The 19,649-nt window shown below is 48.6% G+C and overlaps 1 protein-coding gene across 1 annotated transcript; it reads left to right on the top strand.

Annotated features, from left to right (window-relative positions):
- The first annotated feature begins 11,498 nt into the window (after window positions 1-11,498).
- ZNF165 (zinc finger protein 165) lies at window positions 11,499-19,359 on the top strand. Its single transcript, XM_081111810.1, has 4 exons — window positions 11,499-12,025; window positions 14,368-14,843; window positions 15,093-15,231; window positions 15,816-19,359. The coding sequence occupies exons 2-4, from the start codon at window positions 14,439-14,441 to the stop codon at window positions 16,721-16,723; spliced, it is 1,452 nt and encodes a 483-aa protein (XP_080967936.1). The 5' UTR covers window positions 11,499-12,025; window positions 14,368-14,438; the 3' UTR covers window positions 16,724-19,359.
- The last annotated feature ends 290 nt before the right edge of the window (window positions 19,360-19,649 follow it).

The raw sequence follows: 19,649 nt of genomic DNA, 5'->3' as shown, positions 1-19,649 counted from the left end.
TTCTTGCTTACAGTCAATACTTCATGCTTCATTTATGACAGAAGAAAACTAGGGGTTGTCTTAAAATTGTTGAGGATTGTTCATCTCTGCTCTACCACACACGACCGGATGATCTTGGACAGAGGCCGAGAAGAAGAAGATGGACTCTGGGGAGCTGCTGGAGCTCTATGATTGGGGGATGTTGGCTTCTTCACGTTCACATGAGTGACTGCAGCCCCTCCCCAGTCGTGACGGAAATTTAGGAGTATTGCCACCGTTATCGTTAGGAACAGGATAAAAGATGGACTTAGCAATTTCTCAGTTAAGCTCTCAAAAATTTTAAGAAAGTTCCGGTCAAACTGGAGTCCTCAGAAAAAACAACAAAAGCAAATACCTAATAAATTGTTCTCCAAATATATCATTTTCAGATATAATGTACATATTTTCCTATTCTGAGCAGTAATTCTTACACTTTGTTCAGATAGAATAGATCAGGGGTCCTCAACCTTTTTAAACAGGGGGCCAGTTCACTGTCCCTCAGACCATTGGAGGGCCGGACTATAGTTTAAAAAAAACTATGAACAAATTCCTATGCATACAGTGGCGGCAAAAACACCCAGCGGGCTGGATAAATGTTTTCGGCCGGTCGCATGTGGCCCGCGGGCCGTAGTTTGAGGACCCCTGGAATAGATTGTATTGTAGATTAGTTAGGGCTTGTGAGAATGGCTTTGTGGTTTAGTTCTGATTATAGAAAATATTTTGTTATTTCCCCCAAAATGCAGTTGAATCTTCCTATTTCATAAGCTCAGTAAGAGGTAGCCCGGAGCTGTGGTGATGTTTGTTAAGGGCCTGATGAAGGCAGCCAGTCTCCAGGATGTGGAGCCTCGTTGCTTAGCATGTCCCATCTCTTCTACTGAAAGGCAAGGTACAGCACGTATCCTACTGGCACAAAGAGATGCGGCACATTTCTAAATAAACAAAAATCCTCTTAGAAGTGATCTCTAGTAAACAATGGTTATCACAATTTTTAAAATCTCATCTGTATGTTCTTTAGATATTACTTTAGAATCAATAATATTATCTCCCCCTTGACCCCACAAGAGCTAAGTTGTATCGTACTTGTCTCTAAAAAACACAGAGCCCTTATGATAGGTTATAGGCAATAATGACTTTCAGAGTCAGATATTAAGGGTAAAATGGTCATTGTGTCCTTAAGGACATTATGATGGCCCAGCGTCACCTTCCACTTAATTTATAAAGTTTACTTAGTTTACTCACTTAGGCACAAAGTAGGAAAAATCAAATATATTCCAACCTTGCTGCCATTTCATGGGGATGACAGAATACCCTCCATAGTAAAAACAAACAAACAAACAAAACCCCAGAAGCATTCTGTTTTGTCCTGTATGCATACATTCTTCCTATCACTGACCCTTGCTTCATCCTTACAGACTGGCCTTTACATAGATGGAGGTTTAGGTAAAAACGAACATCAGGATTCCGCCTGCTGTGTACAATCACATATCTTTTAGCCATGGTGCTCAAACTTCCTCCAAGAGAAAGAAATATTACATATATGCTCACGTGTGATTTCATACTTCCTGTGATTGTAAATGAAGAGCTTTGAGAAGGGAGCTCAATCAATGCTTATTAAACTGATTATTAGCTCATTTTCCATCTTGTTGTCTTGATGGGTCATGTAAGACAACCTTAATCTATTGTATATCTTGTCTAGGTTCACGTTTGTTTTTCCTCCTCATCCACTCATTCAGCAAATACATATTGTGCCAGACACTGTTTTGGGTCCTGGAACAAAACACACAGAGAAAATATCCCCACAGCACTGAGTTTGCGTTTAGCGGGCAAGAGGAACAACAGGGCAATGGAAAAAGGAAACTCGTGATAGTATGTTCATAAGTGCTGTGAAGGTAAGCGTCACGGATAGGTGCTGGGAAGGTAAGCGTCATGGATAGGTGCTGGGAAGGTAAGCGTCATGGATAGGTGCTGGGAAGGTAAGCGTCATGGATAGGTGCTGGGAAGTAGGGAGGGCTGCGGATTTAAGTGCAGAAGAGCTTGGAAATATGTTCAAGCAAAGACCTGCTGGAGGTAAGGAGGCAGGTAGAGTGGATTTTCCGGGGAGGGGGGGGGGGTGCTCCCGGCAGAGGGAGCAGCCAGCACAATAGTTAGGTCCGGAAGGTGAGGAGGCACCAGAAAAGGATTGAACCGTGTCCACAGATTTGGAGGGAAATCAAGGGTTATACTGGCAGGAAAGAAAGAAAGTGTTTCCAGAAGGAATGAGTGATCAACTGTCTGAACGCTGCTAATAGTCCAGTGAGATTAGCACAGAAAACTGACCAGGAGATTCAGGAACATGGGTGTCATTCGCAAACCAGCAAAGAGAGGCGTCTGCACCTGAGAGGGTGAACTCCCAACTGGAGTGAACACAGGAAACAAGACGTAGATGGGTCTGAAATGGAGGCAGTGGATAAAATAAAACCTGTGTAGGAGTCTAACTATAAAGAGAAGCACTTCAAATTCACCCTTTTGCAAAGCAAATTGTTCCACTAAAATAATTTTAAAAGCTTTGTAACTAAAATAAATGTTATGCAAAGTTGTTAAAATTTTGTTGCATGTATATAGTAATAAACATAATATACTTTATTAACATCAGAAATACTTATTTACTTATAATCTCCCTTATAGTGGTTCTCCCATCACCGCTTGTGGCCAGTTCATGTACATATTCATAAAGTGATTGTGACAATCTACAGGAGTAATAGTTCGTACAGAATGATTAATAACATCTGTTAAACGTTCATGGTTTGAAGGATCTGCCCAAATATTTCCCACCTGTTATGAATTCCACACAGTCTAATTGTTGGTAATATGTGAAAATGAAATCAACAGAAGGAAAGGGAATGTGTTGGCCACTGAATTTTTGAGTTCTGACACCAATTCACCATGCACAGCCAATGAATGTTCAGTTATTGTTAAGCTGGTGTCGTAACTTTTGGTATCTTGCGGGCCAGAGTTAAGTACTAGAATGGACTGGTGGTGTTTTCAGGTGCTGTCTGTATATTTAATTTTACTGCCCTACAAAAGACCAAGGAAGCAAATATAATGTGTTAAGTACAGTAGAGAGGCAACTGTCAAAATTGTGTATATGCAGCATTATTAGTGATGTTTTTAATGTAATTTAAAAATTTGTGTAAGTACATCCTAGGTCATAAATTTCTATATGTGAATGCATTTTAGAGATTTTTCGAGATATATTTTATTACATGTGAGGTATATGGAGATCCAGTTTTGTAGAATTATGAGATATATATTTAAAATAATCTCTCTCCCTCTGTCTACACCACTTTCTTATTCTTTTCCTAAAAAAAATATGTTTTTATTGATTTAAGAGAGAAAGGAAGGGAGAGAGAGGGAAACGTTGATGAGTCAATTGGCTGCCTCATGCACACCCCCTGTTGGGGACCGAGCCAGCAACCTGGGCATGTGCCCTGACCCGGATTCCAGCCAGCAACCTCTTGGGGCGTGGGAACCGGCCAGGACACTTTCTTATTCTTCTTGATTGCTCTGTTTTTTCCTCATCCCCACTTTCTCTGACATAGACAATGTATATTCTTGTAGTACTTCTGAATTTTAATAAACTCACTCTGAAGCAGACCTTTTATACCTATGATTGATGCAAACACAAGGGCCATTATTTTATTTTTCATAGTAAATAGCAATGATATTACTTTTCTGTAATAATGTGGAGCTAAATTGGTACAAGATATGTCCATTTCAACCACTACGTCATCTATGCAAATAGTTGCATGTGAACCCCATGTCTTATGACATGATGTGTCCCTTTCACTTTTCTTGTAGATGCCTTTGAAGCGCTGAAGGCTTGGTGTTGAAATGTGTGCTAGCGGAGGCCGGGACAGCCACGGAAGTTCGGGGCTTCGCTGGCGAGGCCTCGCCGGGAGCCAGTCCGCTCTGGCTCGTGAATCCTGTGTCTTCACTCTGCTGGGAAACACCGTCGCCACAGGGTCCTTCCTGGGCCCACCCCGCCCGAATGTCCCTGCTCCTCTCCAGCTGCTTCCCAGACCCGCTCCACCGCCAGCGGAGTGAACAGGCCGGTCTGCCGCCTGTGGGGGCCGGGGGTCCAGCGGCGGCCTCTCCAAGGCGGGGCGGCGGAACACGTCCCCTCCGGGGCTGGGGCAGGGCCGCCGCACCGCCCCGCCGCTGGAGGCCTCTGACCCCCACCCCACCCGGGCCTGTGCCCCCCTGGCCTCTGCTTCACGGCTCACGGGTCTTGCTAACTCGTTATGGCAAAGAGCGCTCATCTTTTTGCCTTCCCTTGATCACGGCAGGGATTGCCAGCCATCTTCATCTCACAGAGATCACCTGTGGTTGCACCTCGTTCCTCCCGCAGGAAAATAGCGGCCGTCAGGGGCGTGACTCCCAGAGCCCCTGAGCCTGCGTTTGTGAAGTGGGGCCCCCCTGCTCCAGGCCCCCCCACACACACACCCGCCAGCTGCCCGGTTTTCTGACCCACGTTCGTGTACCCACACAATTACATCGATTACTCCGTTATTTCCTCAGACTCCCTGGACTTTATTTGGTAGAAAATAAATAACTTTGCCTCTTTCACAGAGTGACATTTAGTTAAAAAAACACACGTGTTTTTTTTTTTTTAAAAAAAAAAAAATCAAAGCAGCGAATCAGTTTGTAGAACTAAACTAAATCACAATTTGACTGATAAAATCTAGCACAGTTTCCACTAGGCATTTGCAAAGTAAACTTCGTGCTAATTCTGTGGGCTTGAGGAGGCATACAGGGGCAAACAGGGGGCGGGGGCTGGCAATCTGAGTCTGTGCCCGTGACCGTGTCCCAGGGCACAATCTGGTCAGCCTGTACTGAGGTCACTGCCCCTTCCTTAGGCAATAGTCTGCTTTCCGGGTGCTCCCAGGTCACTGCCCCTTCCTTAGGCAATAGTCTGCTTTCCGGGTGCTCCCAGGTCACTGCCCCTTCCTTAGCCAATAGTCTGCTTTCCGGGTGCTCCCAGGTCACTGCCCCTTCCTTAGCCAATAGTCTGCTTTCCGGGTGCTCCCAGTCTGCAGGGGCCACGGGCCAGGCATTTGGATGCAACCTCACTTCCCCATTCTGACTGACTCAGGAGGGGCTGTGAAACCACCACAAAAGCCCGTAGTTAGGAAACAGATAGGAAACAAAGACCTTCAGGAATGGATATAAGGAGTGATCTCACGGTGTAGGGGGGTCAGGCTTTGGGTCTTCGAATCCCCCGAGCCGGCAGTGCTGCTTTAAATAAAGGGTTTTCCTGAATCTCTGAGCACTCATGTGATTTCCGGTCGCCTGGTAAATTCTGCAGCAGGCTCAAATGGAACCTGCAAACACAGTACTATCAAAAGCATTTTTACACAAACTACTAGGTTTGTTTAAATTAAGCTAAGACAATGTCATGGAGCACATACGTTTGGGAGGAAGAGCAGGTATCACAGTACTTTGTTTTTTACTTTTAAATAGTTTGCAGTTCTTTACATTTACATAAAATTAATTAAATAACTAAGAAGAACATGCAGGATATCAATTCATCCCCCACCCCCTCTCGTTTTCTAAGTAAAAAGAAAGCAGAGTCTGTCCATCGGTTCATCGGATAATCGACCTATCTGCCCTGACAGTTAGGTTCCCAGGATGAGAAAGGATGGATGGAATTATAGTCGGATAAACTGAGGAATGAGAAATGCTTGGACCTATTGACAAAAGCAGTTTTTCTTAGGGCCGTTTCTGCTTTCTGGTAAAATTGAACAATGGCTACACCGACTCATGGATTCCCTTGGGTAACTGTGGGGAGTCTTAAGAGATTGTGGATGATGCAGTCAGTGAGTAATATTTACAGCTACGTGACAGAAGAGCAGTTTCCACCTTCTGCAGTTCTTTAGGGAGGTTGGAAGAACAAAACCGTAGAGATCTCATTAGAATGACGATTCGCAAGGAGCTCAGCTTGTCTTCTCCACGTCCACAGGGGAACTCGCCCAGAGAAGCTGGAGCTCATTAACCTGTTCTCTGCAGGTGTCCCGCGATGAAAAGTTCCTGAAGGGTTTCATTATCACTCATAAAGTGGAGCAATCTCCAGGGTTATCTGTCTCAGAGGAAGACCTTGATGAAGGGCTGATTGCCATGGGAGCGAGGGGGGTGGGCACCAGGCACTCAGCCTCAGAGACGCTCAACAGCCCTGGGTTCCCCCAGCAATATCCTCTGCACCATCAAGTCCCAACTTTCCAAACATCCCTGGAGCGCCAGCCCTCCCTTCAGGATGGCATTTTACCCAGCAGGGACCTCGCTGAGCATGGAGCAGAGCTGGTCTCTCCCAGGGCCACTAGTTTTTATTCTCCTGTGTTTGTTAGTGGCTCCTTGCTTCCACTCCATGATGTTTCCACTTCCCATCAGTATTGTGTTCACTGCCCTGCTGCTTGCAAAGTGTTCATACATAGGTAATCAATAGTTGTTGACGATATCAGTTAATGTATAGAGTACAGTAAGTAGGCTCTGGGAAGACTCGCTGCCTTTTTCAAAGGACATTTTGAAACAAAAATAGGGATAAGTAATTTTTGATGGAGTAAATTCTGAGAGCAAAAGTATGGACATCATATGGACAATGAAATGGTGACTATACCTAATTTCTTCTTCCTGTATCTCTACCATTAGTGAACATTTCGTAGTTTTTGACCACTATGCATATGTGGGTTAAAAATAAATAAAATGGGGAAATATAAATCTATCGAAACAGGTGATATATAATAAAATTGAAGACTCACATATACTGTTGTTGCAGAATTTACCAGGAGACTGAAAAATACACAGGAGTACCCGGAGATACAGGAAAAACCCATTTATTTCCAGATGTACTAGTACCGTGACTCAGGGGAGCCTGTTTCCAAATCCTGAGCAAGCCAATATGGAGGAAGCTTTCTCTTCATACCCCTTGGTTTCTTTGTCCCCCAAATATGGATCAGACTTCCAGACCTTTTGCAGGCTCTGCAAAAAGCCCCGTGTGTTTGGATGGGGGATTTGAGACACACCTTAAAGCCTGTGCTGAGAACCCCTCCAGGGGTTGTGTACGGTTCATGGTTTATGGCCTCTGGAAAATGTGAGTATTTAGGTAAATAGGTCTTGCAGGTCCAGATAAGTAAGGAAGAGGCAGTGACCTGATTATAGGCAACAGGAATGTGCACTAGGGATACTGGTTAACTAGGTACAGAGTCAGGCTGCTAGTAACCCCCCCCCCCCCAAAAAAAAGGTCTTATTTTCCTCATCTCTGTGTCTGATAAATTTCATGCATATGGAAACCCTCTCCCACATATACTCAAGAGATAACCAGAATGTTATGTCTGCTTTACCTGTAATAGCAGAGAACTGGAAGGCACCTGAATGGATATCAGTAAGAGCCCTGATTAGTGCCCTGTGGTCTGTTCATACAAAGGTATATAGTACAGTACAGAAAATGCCTAAATGGATAAATCTCAAATGACATAAAATGTGAAGAAAGTTTTGCATTGGTTGGAGTGATTTTGCAGGGAGTTGTGAGCCCTGTGAACAGTTTAAACTTTGCAACGATCGCAGTGGAGGGCTCGGGCAGAAGTGAGTCCCTGCTCTGGTTTAAACTGGGATGTGCCATTAACAGACTTACACTTTTGTGCCAGCCTTCTCACTGGCACGTGGGAATCAATGTGAGGGGAACAGGCTTGAGGCTAAGAGAGAAGTTAGGAAATCATTGTAGTAACTTGGGTGAGCCATGGCAATGGAAAGTAAAAACAAATTTAAAAAATATCGAGATACCGAGGAGGATAAACCCACGGAGTATGGATCCCACGCAAACAATGAGGAAAAGGACTGGCTCACGGGTGATGCTTAAACTTCTGACTTGACCACCTGAATCCTCTTCATAGTCCCAACTCCTAACATCCCTGTCAAGCAACAACTTTTATTTTTCCAGCTGACTTACTCTTTACCATCCAACCTCTCCCACCCATTGAGTTTGCCACTTTTTCTTACTCGCCTCAATCCTATCCTTCTTTTTCTCCTTAGCCAACATTTGCAATATCACAACTTGTCAACCCTGTACCGCTCCTAATGCAGCTGAATAAGACTGGAGAAAACTCAGTTTCATTTTAAATATACGCCCACATACCTCAAGGAAACTCTTAGTGTTGCCAGGCTATTGTATTATACTTCCTCAACCCTTCCCTTTCCACTTTCATGAATAACTATTTCACCTCTTCTTCTAGTTCCTAAGATCACCAATACCTCCTTGCTCACTCTCATTCTCAGCTGATAAACTTTATGCCCCAATTTACTGAGAAAACGGAAGCAATCATAAAACACTTAGGGAGTGCTTGTGATGTGCACGAAAGCCTGCTGTGCATTTTCACAAATTCCATATTATTTAATGTGTAGAAAGAAAATGATAGTAAGAGAGAATTAGGAAAAGCAGGATAGAATATTCCAGTTAACATGATAAACAAATACTAAGATAAATAGGCTGTGAATAGTTATCCTAATTAAAGAAATTAAATTGCAGCATGAAATTAAATAAATCCTTCTGACACTTTTAGTAGTTTGCATATTCCATTGCTTTAATATACTTGAAGTGTAATAAGATTGTGATTCCTAGGGGGAGGAGGGAATATTGAGATCCCTTCTTCTTATTTCACAGTGAAAAGAAGCATCAGAAAGAACAAACTCCTGCCCTGCCACTGCAGCTCAAGGGCTGAGCGTCAACCTATGAATCAGGAGGTCACGGTTCAATTCCCAGTCAGGGCAAATGCCCAGGTTACAGACTCCATCCCAAGTAGGGGATGTGCAGGGAATCAATTAATGATTCTCATCATTGATGTTTCTGTCTCCCTCTCCCTTCCTCTCTGAAATCAGTACAAATAGCCTATATAATAAAGAGGTAATATGCAAATTGACTCTCATGCCCTTGCACAAGATAGCGGGCCCCATGTGGTCAAAGATGGCTGCCACAAGATGGCCGGCAGGGGAGGGCAGTTGTGGGGGACCAGGCCTGCAGTGGAGCGCAGTTGTGGGTGATCAGGCCAGCAGGGGAGGGCAGTTGGGGGGGACCAGGCTTGCAGGGGAGGCAATTGGGGGTGACTGGGCCAGCAGGGGAGGGCAGTTGGGGGTGACTGGGCCAGCAGGGGAGGGCAGTTGGGGGCAACCAGGCCTGCAGGGGAGGGCATTTAGAGGCAACCAGGCCTGCAGGGGAGGGCAATTGGGGACGATTGGGCCAGCAGGAGAGCAGTTAGGCATCGATCAGGCTGGCAGGGGAGTGGTTAGGGGGTGATCAGGCTGGCAGGCAGAAGCAGTTAGGGGCAATCAGGCAGGCAGGCACGTGAGCGGTTGGGAGCCAGCAGTCCCGGATTTAGGCAAACCGGCATTCAGACATCCCTCGAGGGGTCCCAGATTGGAGAGGGTGCAGGCTGGGCTGAGGGACACTCCCCACCCCAGTGCATGAATTTTGTGCACCAGGCCTCTAGTATTAAAGAAAGAAAAGAAAGAACAAGCTGCCTTCCAAGTCCCTGACCGCCAGCCTCTGCGCTCACATCCTCTCGTTCTGTTGCTATGAACTCTTGCTGAACCGTCCCTCGTGGACTGAATACTTTTTCTTTTCAGCTCCTCCCTTTCTTGTTTCTTTTCTGCACTTTCATTTCACCGCTGGAGCATTCCCTTCCCTCCAGTCTATAAGCAAGTCCTTTCTCGTATGTCAAAGATCTTTGGATCTTCCATCCTCTACAGCAGTGGTTCTCAACCTTCCCAATACTGCGACCCTTTAATACAGTTCCTCATGTTGTGGGGACCCCCAACCATAAAACTATTTTCGTTGCTACTTCATAACTTTAATTTTGCTACTGTTATGAATCGTAATGTAAATATCTGATATGCAGGATGTATTTTCATTGTTACAAATTGAACATAATGAAAGCACAGTGATTAGTCACAAAAACAATATGTAATAATATATGTGTCTTCTGATGGTCTTAGGCAACCCCTGTGAAAGGGTCGTCCGACCCCCAAAGGGGTTGCGACCCACAGGTTGAGAACCGCTGACCTACAGGCTTTCCACTTCAAATTCAGCCTTTTGCAAATCAAATTCATCCTTTCGTAAAGCTAATTCATGCTTTTGCAAAGCAAACTTTTCTACTAAAATGACTTCAAAAGCTTTGTAACAAAAATAAATCATAAGCAAAGTTGCTAAAATGTTTTATTGCATGTATACTGGTATAGTAATAAATATAAAATACTTTTTAACGTCAGAAATACTTATTTACTTATAATGTCCCTTATAATGGTTCTCCTGTCGCTGCTTGTGGCAATTTCATATACATATTTATAAATTAGGATAATCTTCTGGAGTAACGGTCGCTACAGAATGATTAATAACATTTGTTAAACATTCATGGTTTGAAGGATCTGCCAAATATTTCTCGCGCAGAACTTAACCCTTGAAAAAACTCCTTCAGTGGGCCTCATCATTGGCGATATGCTGGCAGGAATAGCAGGGAATGCCTCGTCTCACCAATGAGATCACCGTACTTCCTGGGTTTGTGGAGGCTTACATTGTCCAAAACCAACCACACATCCTCCAAATTATCTTCATCCATTTTCCACAGTAATCTTCGGAGAAATTCGCAAAAAAATATTTGAAGTAACTGAGGATTTTGCAAAAGGGTGAATTTGCTTTGCAAAATGATGGATTTGAAGTGGAAAACCTATAAACACTAAGACACATTATCAAAGCAATGACAGATCAAAAAGATACAATGTAAAGCCAAAAGTAATGCAAGGAAAGGCAGGGGGTGGGAATGGATGGAGGGTCCGGAAAGTCCGGGAAGGCTTTGCAAAGGTCAAGTGCGCGCTGCGTCCACCACGTGGGGTTGGACTTCCCAGCCCGACCCAGGCGGAGGCCCTGCGGCTGCGCCAGGAGCGCCCGTCCACGACGCCGCCAAGCCGAGAGCAGACTCCGCCTCTTTCAAGCTCCGAGGATTTCAGGACCGGGGCCGAGATGCCTGGGAAATGGAGTCCGAGCGCCGAGGAGACCCGGAGGCTTCTGGGAATCGCAGTCCAAAGCTGGCGTGTCTTCCGCGCAGACTCAGAAGTGTCCGTAGACGGAAACGTGGACAGGTGGCGCGACGCTGTCCTTCCCCCGGAAGTGTCCGATCGGAACCAGTCCCGTGGGAGAGGTGAGTCCGGGCTTGGGGATCCGGGTGACCGGCCCTTTGTCTCCTGCAAATACACAGTCCCCGCATGTTCCCTCCCGAACTCGGAGGGTCCCGAGGGAAGGGGGAACTGGGTTCGGCGTCCAGAGGGCATTCGCACCCGCCCCTTTGGAGGGGAGCATGTGGTTTCCATAGTTACCAGCGCGCTAGCGTCTCCGGAGGGACGAGGGCGTGGCCAGGAGAGGCGGGCCGTCCTGCAGTCGGCGGGTTCCGGGGGCTCCCGGGCGCGGAGTGGCCCGGCCGTGGGGAGACCGCGGGGGTGGTGCCTGCTCCGGGTCCGCGGCTTTCGCCCGCAGCCGGCCCCGGGCGCCCGCTTCCCGCAGGAGTCGCCGCGGCCCTCGCGTCGGAAGTTCTCGCAGTTACTGCGAGTGAGCGAGTCCCGAGGGCGGGGCTGCGCGGCGCCACGCCGACTCGGCCCCCTCCGTCCCGGGCGGTCGGTCCCTCGTCTCCCGACGTCGCTCTGCCCGTCGGTTTCTCCCGGACGCGGGCTTCGCGGGGTCGCGCGGGATGTTTATGAGCCCGAAGCTAGTGAGACGTTTAAAGCGGCCGAGGGCCTGGCGTGCGGGCTGTTTCCCACGGTGCGAAGCGAGGAGACACCTGCCGGCGGCCTTTCCCCAGGAGATGCCGGGGGTGCAGCCGCCGCTCGGCCGGGGGGCTGGAGGGCGAGCCGGGCCCTCGGCCCCCGCGCTGAGTGACGACGCCCCGGAAGCGTCACCTCGTCCAGGGACCAGGCCGGGCCGGTCTCAGCCGCGCAGGTCTGACCCCTCCCATGTCCGTCCTCGGGTCCGGCGCGCAGACTTTCCCAGGTTCTGTGAGCCGGGACCTCGTCTCTGGGCTCGGGGTTGGCCCGGGCTGGTCTCCATCGCCCGTTCTGTGGTCTCGCCGTCCTTCCATTCCTGCCTCCTCTCCATGACGATCTCGTGACATGGGGTGGAAGTGTTTTTCCAAAGGATATGTCATTATCATCTTAAATGTAGGATTTTCAAAACACAAAGCTTCGGAAGCTTCCCTCATTTCCACTTTTATCCAATAAGCGAACAGATGTGGAACCCCTCCCCGCCCCCCCCCCCCCCCCCCCAGGAAATGGTGGCGGCCCGTGTCCACATGTCCACAGGCAGGCGTCGCTCCCGCCTCTCGGGGTCAGGGTATTGGGCCTCCATCGTACAGCGTGTTTAGTACTGAAGCTTTCAACACTCGCGGCGTCTCATGTTATTTAAGTGCTTTACATCCAGGTGTTTTATGTTATTTCTCTTCAACTGTTTTCAAATTTCTTGCAAACTCAAACGCTCCCCTTCAGTTCTTTATAGCCACACGTCAGAACCCAGATTCCCAGGCGCCCCTCACAGTAACCAAGTCAGCGCCCCGGAGCCCGGGAGCCGGGCCCAGGAATCTGCTGTGACAGAGCCCCACGTGGCAATCAGGCCGCCGCCCAGCTCTAAACGCAGACTTCTCGGAGCCCAGTGCTTCGGGGGTGTTAACATCCTACATAATAAAGCCCTAATGTGCAAACCGGCAGACCGACTGGTCGCTATGGCTCTCACTGACTACCAGGGCAGCTCAGCCCTCAGGCCCCGACTGGAGGTGGGGGGCGAGTGAGGGCCCTGATTGCCCCACCGGTCCCCCCACAGGTTGGCCCTGATTGCCGGCCAGGCCTAGGGACCCTACCCGTGCACAGATTTCGTGCACCGTGCCTCTCGTTGTTAATAAAGTGCTTGTCAGCGGTGCAGTCAGGAGCTACATTGGTGGAATGTTCAGTGGACAGACCTGAAACACTGATGTTTGCATTTCACTATTGTGCCCTCCAGGCTGCGCCTCTGATTTCCTGTCATTGCGGTTTTCAGTTCAGAAACCAGACGGACCATGCCCGCGTGCTCACAGGTCTTGAGGAAGTGATAGTCAATCACTAGACTCACAGAAGACAGATACGAAAGTTACGTTGCTGGCTTTTATTTTATTGGTGAGATGGTTGAACTTAGTGTCCAAGACCTGGACAGACTGTGGGACTAGGAAGGCAGACACGGACCTGATGGGAGGCCATTCTTCCCACGAGCTGTTCCTGGCTGCCCAGTGCCTAAGGGAGAAAGTCTGCTCCAGGCACCTGACGTCAGAGGCTTCCAGGGCAGGGCCTGTGCTCCTGTCATGTCCTTGGACAGACCTGTCCAACTTGCTTTCCCAGCTCTGTGTCCCTGCTGTTAACCACTTGGTCGGTTGCTTGTCATTTCCTGTCTCTCCCACATCCCCTCCAGGTGCCCCCCATTCTTCAGAAGCTTGTTTTCAGTGGCTTTCCCTGACCATTGCTGACTCCTGTGCCCTCTGCACCCCCAGAACCCCCTCTACCCCTGGACGTCAGTGAGGTCATGTCGCTGGAGGGCAGGGACAGGGACCCTCTTCTCAAACGGCCCCAATAGCTGCAGGTGGTCCTTTGTCACCCAATGAGAAGCACAGAACATTTTCCTATGTGGAATTGGCCATTTAAAAGCAATTTTCTGAAGCTCTTCTATTATTGTCTGTATAACTTAGAAATAATTTTTTAAAAAATATATCTTTATTGATCTCAGAGAGGAAGGGAGAGGGAGATAGAAACATCAATGATGAGAGAGAATCATTGATTGGAGTCTCCTGCACACCCCCTACTGGGGCTCGAGCCCACAACCTGGGCATGTGCCGTTGGCCGGAATCAAACCTAGGACCCTTCAGTCCGCAGGCTGACGCTCTATCCACTGAGCCAAACTGGCTAGGGCACATAGAAATAATTTAATTGCATGTGGCATGTTAACATTCAGTCTTGTGTTGTATTTATATTTAAATGCTCATTTAAATCACCTTGGTGGTGTGTGTGTTTTTTATGAGTTGACTGGAGGCAAACTTATGGAATATGCTAGGAGCAGGATTTCAAATGCTCCCTAAATTGTCTTGCTTGTAAGTTTGAATGTTAAACTGCGTTGAGGTAGGAATTATGTAGCAGTTGTATTCCCAACGCAGGCGTTTCAGTATTTCCACAGAGTAAACGCCCAGTACCTCTTTGTGTAATAGAAAATGACTAGTTCCATAATGTGGTCTTTCTAGACAATAATAGTAACTCTTTTTTACTCTCCAGGAGAGCTCTTGAAACTAAAAGACCCTTCACAAGGCAGAAGTGGGTTTTGTGATCATTCATTCTATCCCAAGATGATGACAGAATTCAAGAAAGCTGCAGCTCAGAATCCTCAGGAGGATGAAGGGCTTCTGAGAGTGAAGGTGGAGGAAGATTTTGTCTGGGGGCAGGACGCTGGCTCAGGGAGAAGTGATTTTCTCAAGCAGGAGCTGTGCCGGCAGCTGTTCAGGCATTTCAGCTACCATGACGCTCCTGGGCCCCGCCAGGCACTGCACCGGCTCCGTGAGCTCTGCGGGCTGTGGCTGCAGCCCGAGACGCACAGCAAGGAGCAGATGCTGGAGCTGCTGGTGCTGGAGCAGCTTCTGAGCATCCTGCCCGCGGAGCTGCAGGCCCTGGTGCGAGAGCAGCGCCCGCAGAGCGGGGAGGAGGTGGTGGCAGTGCTGGAAGACGAGAGAGGCAGCGGCGAAGCAGTGCTCCAGGTACAGGGACGCTGGGCGGCTAAGGCCTCCAGAACGGAGGGCGTCCCACAGTGGGAGAGCTGAGCTCCCAGTTCAGGATGCATTTATGTCTCCTTTGCTCTCTGTTTGGTTTATGCCATATCTCACTGTTGAGTCAGACTTGATTCTTCCTTCCCCAGTTTGTGTTCCTACAGGAGGTTCTCTTTGTTTGGGGAGATGTTTGATTCTAACAGGGACTCTCTCCTAAGTCCAGATGTACTTTGTTCTCAGGTTCCAGTCCCTGGACATGGACAGGAAATATTCAGGAGGAAGGTTGCATCTCCTGGACCAGCATTTACTGACCAGCTCCCGCCAGTGGACATCAAGGACCTTCAGGCTTCTTCAGAACCCTCTCTCCCACTGAACTTGGGTAAAGCTGTGTCCGTGGATGGAGGGATGGGGCTCTCCCTTCTTAGACTGTCCCAATAGCTGTGGGTGGTCCTTTTCTTTGCCAACCAGAAGTGGATGGATGGATGGACGGACGGATGCTTTCAGCTCTGTGTACGCACACTCCGGAGTCATTTACAACTTTACTTTTCTCACGCATCTGCATCCTCATCTGCTTTCTTTGGAGATGGTGCCTCCCCTTCTTCCTCTAAGCCTCAGCGTAGACGTGTATCCTAGATCCAGAGCCCCCCTGGGTCCCTCAGTCCCACTCGGAGTTCTTTGTTCCTACTTGTCTTCCCCTCCTGTTCCTGCTGGCGAAGCTCCTCTCCCCAGGCTTTTCTGTTTCATCTGCTCATCCTGGTGGGTGTCTCCTCTCTCTGCCACCCACTGCACACAGGGCCAGCTTGTACTGGCCCTGTTCTTCTGTGTGGTTCATGCCTCTCTTTTGAAAGGCCATGTTTTTGGAATGGCCAAATGAGGTACCAATTTGTAACTGTCTTGGGTGTATCTGAACAATTTATTTTCTTCCAGCTCAGCAAACCTCTTCTGTCATTATTGTCATTTTAGGTCATGAGAGTGAAAACAACGTGTCTCTGTCAAGTCTTGACGTTCATGAAAACACAGGCTCACAGAGAATTGTGTCAGGACCACCTCTGACATTTGCATCAGAGGAGTCTGCTCAGCCTTGGGACGTCTCCAAGTCTGCGGGCCAGGTAAAGCGGCAACAGGAAAACGGGCCTGGGGAGTCTCGGAGACCATCGTCTGCTCAGGACGGAGGTTTTAGCAAAATCCTCACCCACAAAAATATACTTTCAGGTGAAATAATAAGTCAGAATGGATGTGGCAGACGCATAAACCTGAACCCAAATGAGTTTACACACCACAGATCTTGTAAACACAGTACCTATGACCAAAGTCTGCAGTGGAATTCGGGTTTTATTATGCATCAAAAAATTCATGTTGGAGAAAAGACTCCCCAACGTGGAAAATCTCTCAAGCACTCAAACCTTATTAAACAGGCAGCAGTTTTCAGCGGAGAGAAAACCCATCAATGTAGTGAGTGTGGGAAAGCTTTCAGGCACAGCTCAAAGCTTACCAGACACCAGAAAACCCACACTGGAGAGAGACCCTATGAGTGCAACGAGTGTGGCAAAGGCTTTGGCGGGAGATCAGATCTCATTAGACACCAGAGAGTCCACTCTGGGGAGAGACCCTTTGAATGCAAAGAATGTGGAAGAGCCTTCAGCCTGAACTCACACCTCATCCTGCATCAGAGAATCCACACCAGAGAGAAACCCTGTGTGTGCAGTGAGTGTGGGAAAACCTTCAGGGTGAGCTCACACCTCATTCGACACCTGAGAGTGCACACTGGAGAGAAACCCTATGCGTGCAGCGAGTGCGGGAGAGCCTTCAGCCAGAGCTCGCACCTCAGCCAACATCGGAGAATTCACAAGAGGGAAAGCCTATTCACGTGAGGGACTTAAGTTCATCGGGAATGCTAAGGAAATAGCCGGCGTCTCTCCTCCCTCTGTCCTGAGTGTGTGGTCCTGCCTGTGGTCTGGCCTCTCTGCTTTCTCAAAGGCTCGGCTGCCAAGCCCGACATGGAGCAGAGCTGGGGGAAGCAAATAAATAGGTTAGCCCAGCGGTGGAGAGAGGGCAACAAAGGACCTTCTTAGAAAATAACCCTGATCACGGGGGGGGGGGGGGGGGGGGGGCCGGGAGAGAGTCGTCCTCAGCCCCACGTCGTGGTTCTGCACACGAAGGCGGCCGAGCGCAGAGCTGGAGGGTGTGTGGAAGGGGACTCGGCAGTGCTGGCCCTCCGACAGGTCGGGTGTGATCTGCATCAGGGTCCTGCCCGGAAGTACACCCAAGGCAAGAGGCTGGAGTCGGAGATTCCAACAGGAAGGAGGGGTGTGGAAGGAAATGAGGCAAGAGGCTGGAGTCGGAGATTCCAACAGGAAGGAGGGGTGTGGAAGGAAATGAGGCAAGAGGCTGGAGTCAGAGATTCCAACAGGAAGGAGGGGTGTGGCAGGAAATGAGGCAAGAGGCTGGAGTCAGAGATTCCAACAGGAAGGAGGGGTGTGGAAGGAAATGAGGCAAGAGGCTGGAGTCAGAGATTCCAACAGGAAGGAGGGGTGTGGAAGGAAATGAGGCAAGAGGTGGGGTCAGAGGTGAGCAATGTGTTCAAGTGGGAGGGAACCTAGATCTGGAGGCGACAGATGCAGTCCTGTAACGGGAACCCTCCTGCCACGTGTGCTGTGTGTTTGTGGACACCTTCCTGGGCTGAGAGGACAGAGACTGCAGTTCTGGGGCCTCTCGACTGGCCACGGACAAGTGAGGAGGGCAGAGGGAGTCGGTACCAACAACAAAGCCTCTGAAACTTTAAATCAGAACAGAAATGCGTCTATTCTAAATGCCTTGCCCGTGTTCCCATTTATCCTGTAATATCCTGGTGAATAGTAGAGTGGCTATTATCCTTATTTCATTGGAGAAATTTTTGAGTTACAAGGAGTTCAGTAACTTGTCAACAGTTACAAGATTATGAGGTAAAAAGGATTCAGCTGCTCATCTAGAGAAACGGTTAAGCCATTTCCCCAGGGCATCTGGCCGCCGCAGAGAAGGTTTATGACTGTTGGTCTAAAGGATCATCTCCATAGGAGGGTTTGACTTGGAAAAATTGCCATGTCCAGAGGACAAGACCTTCAAGCTTCTCTTGCTCATCCCCATGGCATCTTCTTGTTCCTGAATTCCTAGTGAAACTGCCAGAGCGTGCAGCCGTGCGGGCGGTCCGGTGCCTTCTCAGAGTTGAGCCACCTGGAACCTCTCCCACTCTCATCACATGCGTGGAGTTGATCTCCTTGGATTCTCAGATGCTGGGCGAGGCCAGTGCTTTCGATAGAAGCTTTCCTGCATTCTTCACTCTGGCGGGGAGTTTCAGGGGAGCAACAAAATTAGGTTTTCTCGCACTTACTACAGTGACACCGTTCTCCCGACCTGGGTTCTCCCGTGTCCTGAAAGCTGGGAGCGCTGAACATAGGCTTTCCCACAGTGTAGTTTCCCCTGTGCTTGATACGATTCGAATTCCAGGTGAGATTTTCCCAACATGTATCACCTGTTTGTCTGAGGCACCTGCACAGCTGCCTTCCCCGTCTGTCCCCGGTGAGTCATGTGCAGGTCTCACCTCAGAGGTGGTGGCTGTGCCCGGAAGGCCCCGAGCTGGGCTTGGTGCCGTTGTCCAGCCTGGAAATTCTTCATTGTATCTTTTGGTGGTTTTTATTAATGGTCACCCAAGGCTATCTTTCCCCATAGGTTTTTAGAAAGTGGAAGGGAAGGCGGAGGAGGGGGAGGGGGAGAAGGAGAGAGAGAGGCATCGAGAAGCATCCATGTGAGAGAGAAACATCGATTGGTTGCTTCCCGCACATGCCCTGACTGACTGGACTGGGGATTCAACCTGCAACCCAGGTGCATGCCCCTGACTGGGATTCGAACCTGAGGCCGATGCTCCGGCTGACGATGTGACCACCGAGAAGCACCAGCTAGGACTCCTGATTTTATCTTTAAACTTGTGCTTTGTGAGTGAGTTAAATAGGAGAGTGGGCCCTGTGCCTGAGCAGAGGACATATCTGTGTTTCTTTGCCCCCCTGTTGTATCGAGCATTTGTGTTCCCCATCAGCACAGATTTCAGTGGGCCCATGAGTCTTGGGAGTTCACTGAGGCTCAGAATATGAAGGGGAGCAGAGTAGGCCACCCCAAAACGGGCCACTTTGGCATGTGAATTATTTTGAGCTGAAGGAAATCGAGACCCAGCAGACTCAGGAAAAAGTTTAACCGCTCCCTTAACTACCTAAAATTTTTATTGTGGGCCTGTCCTAGAAAGAGAGCTATGAAGAGAGGTAACTTTTACCTGGGTGACCTTTATGTAGGACAGGGCAACCCTCAGAACCAAGCATCTGCCCTTATCTTCCTGCGAATCACCTTCCCCTGGAGCACAGGCCCCATCCGCCCCCCCATTCCTCAGCTCAGGGTGACAGACAAGCCTCAACTGCCTTTGGATCTTATCTTTGTTGGTGCTTTCGTATGTACAAAATTAAAAATGTTTTTCTCCTGTCAATCTGTCTTCTGTGAATTTGATTATTAGGCTAAAGAACCCAGAAGGGAAGAAGGAAATTTTTCCACTTCTACACACACACGGTAAGCGTGTTATGTCTGCTTCTAAGTCATAAGGTTGGCAAGTGGAAGCATCTAAGAAACAGGAACAACCAAGGAGCCCTACAATATTCTCTCTTATGTGCGTTACTTCCCTGTATTAGGCAACCACTTACTGACAATGACAACACAGAAGGAAAGGGAAGGAGAGCAGCCCTCTATCCCCTTTCCTGTCAGTCTTTGCCCATCAGGCAG

Source organism: Myotis nattereri (genome assembly GCF_964212035.1).
Source record: "Myotis nattereri genome assembly, chromosome: 18".
Lineage (NCBI taxonomy): Eukaryota > Metazoa > Chordata > Mammalia > Chiroptera > Vespertilionidae > Myotis > Myotis nattereri.
Note: the sequence above shows the minus strand (reverse complement) of the source record. Positions and strands in the feature narration are given on the sequence as shown.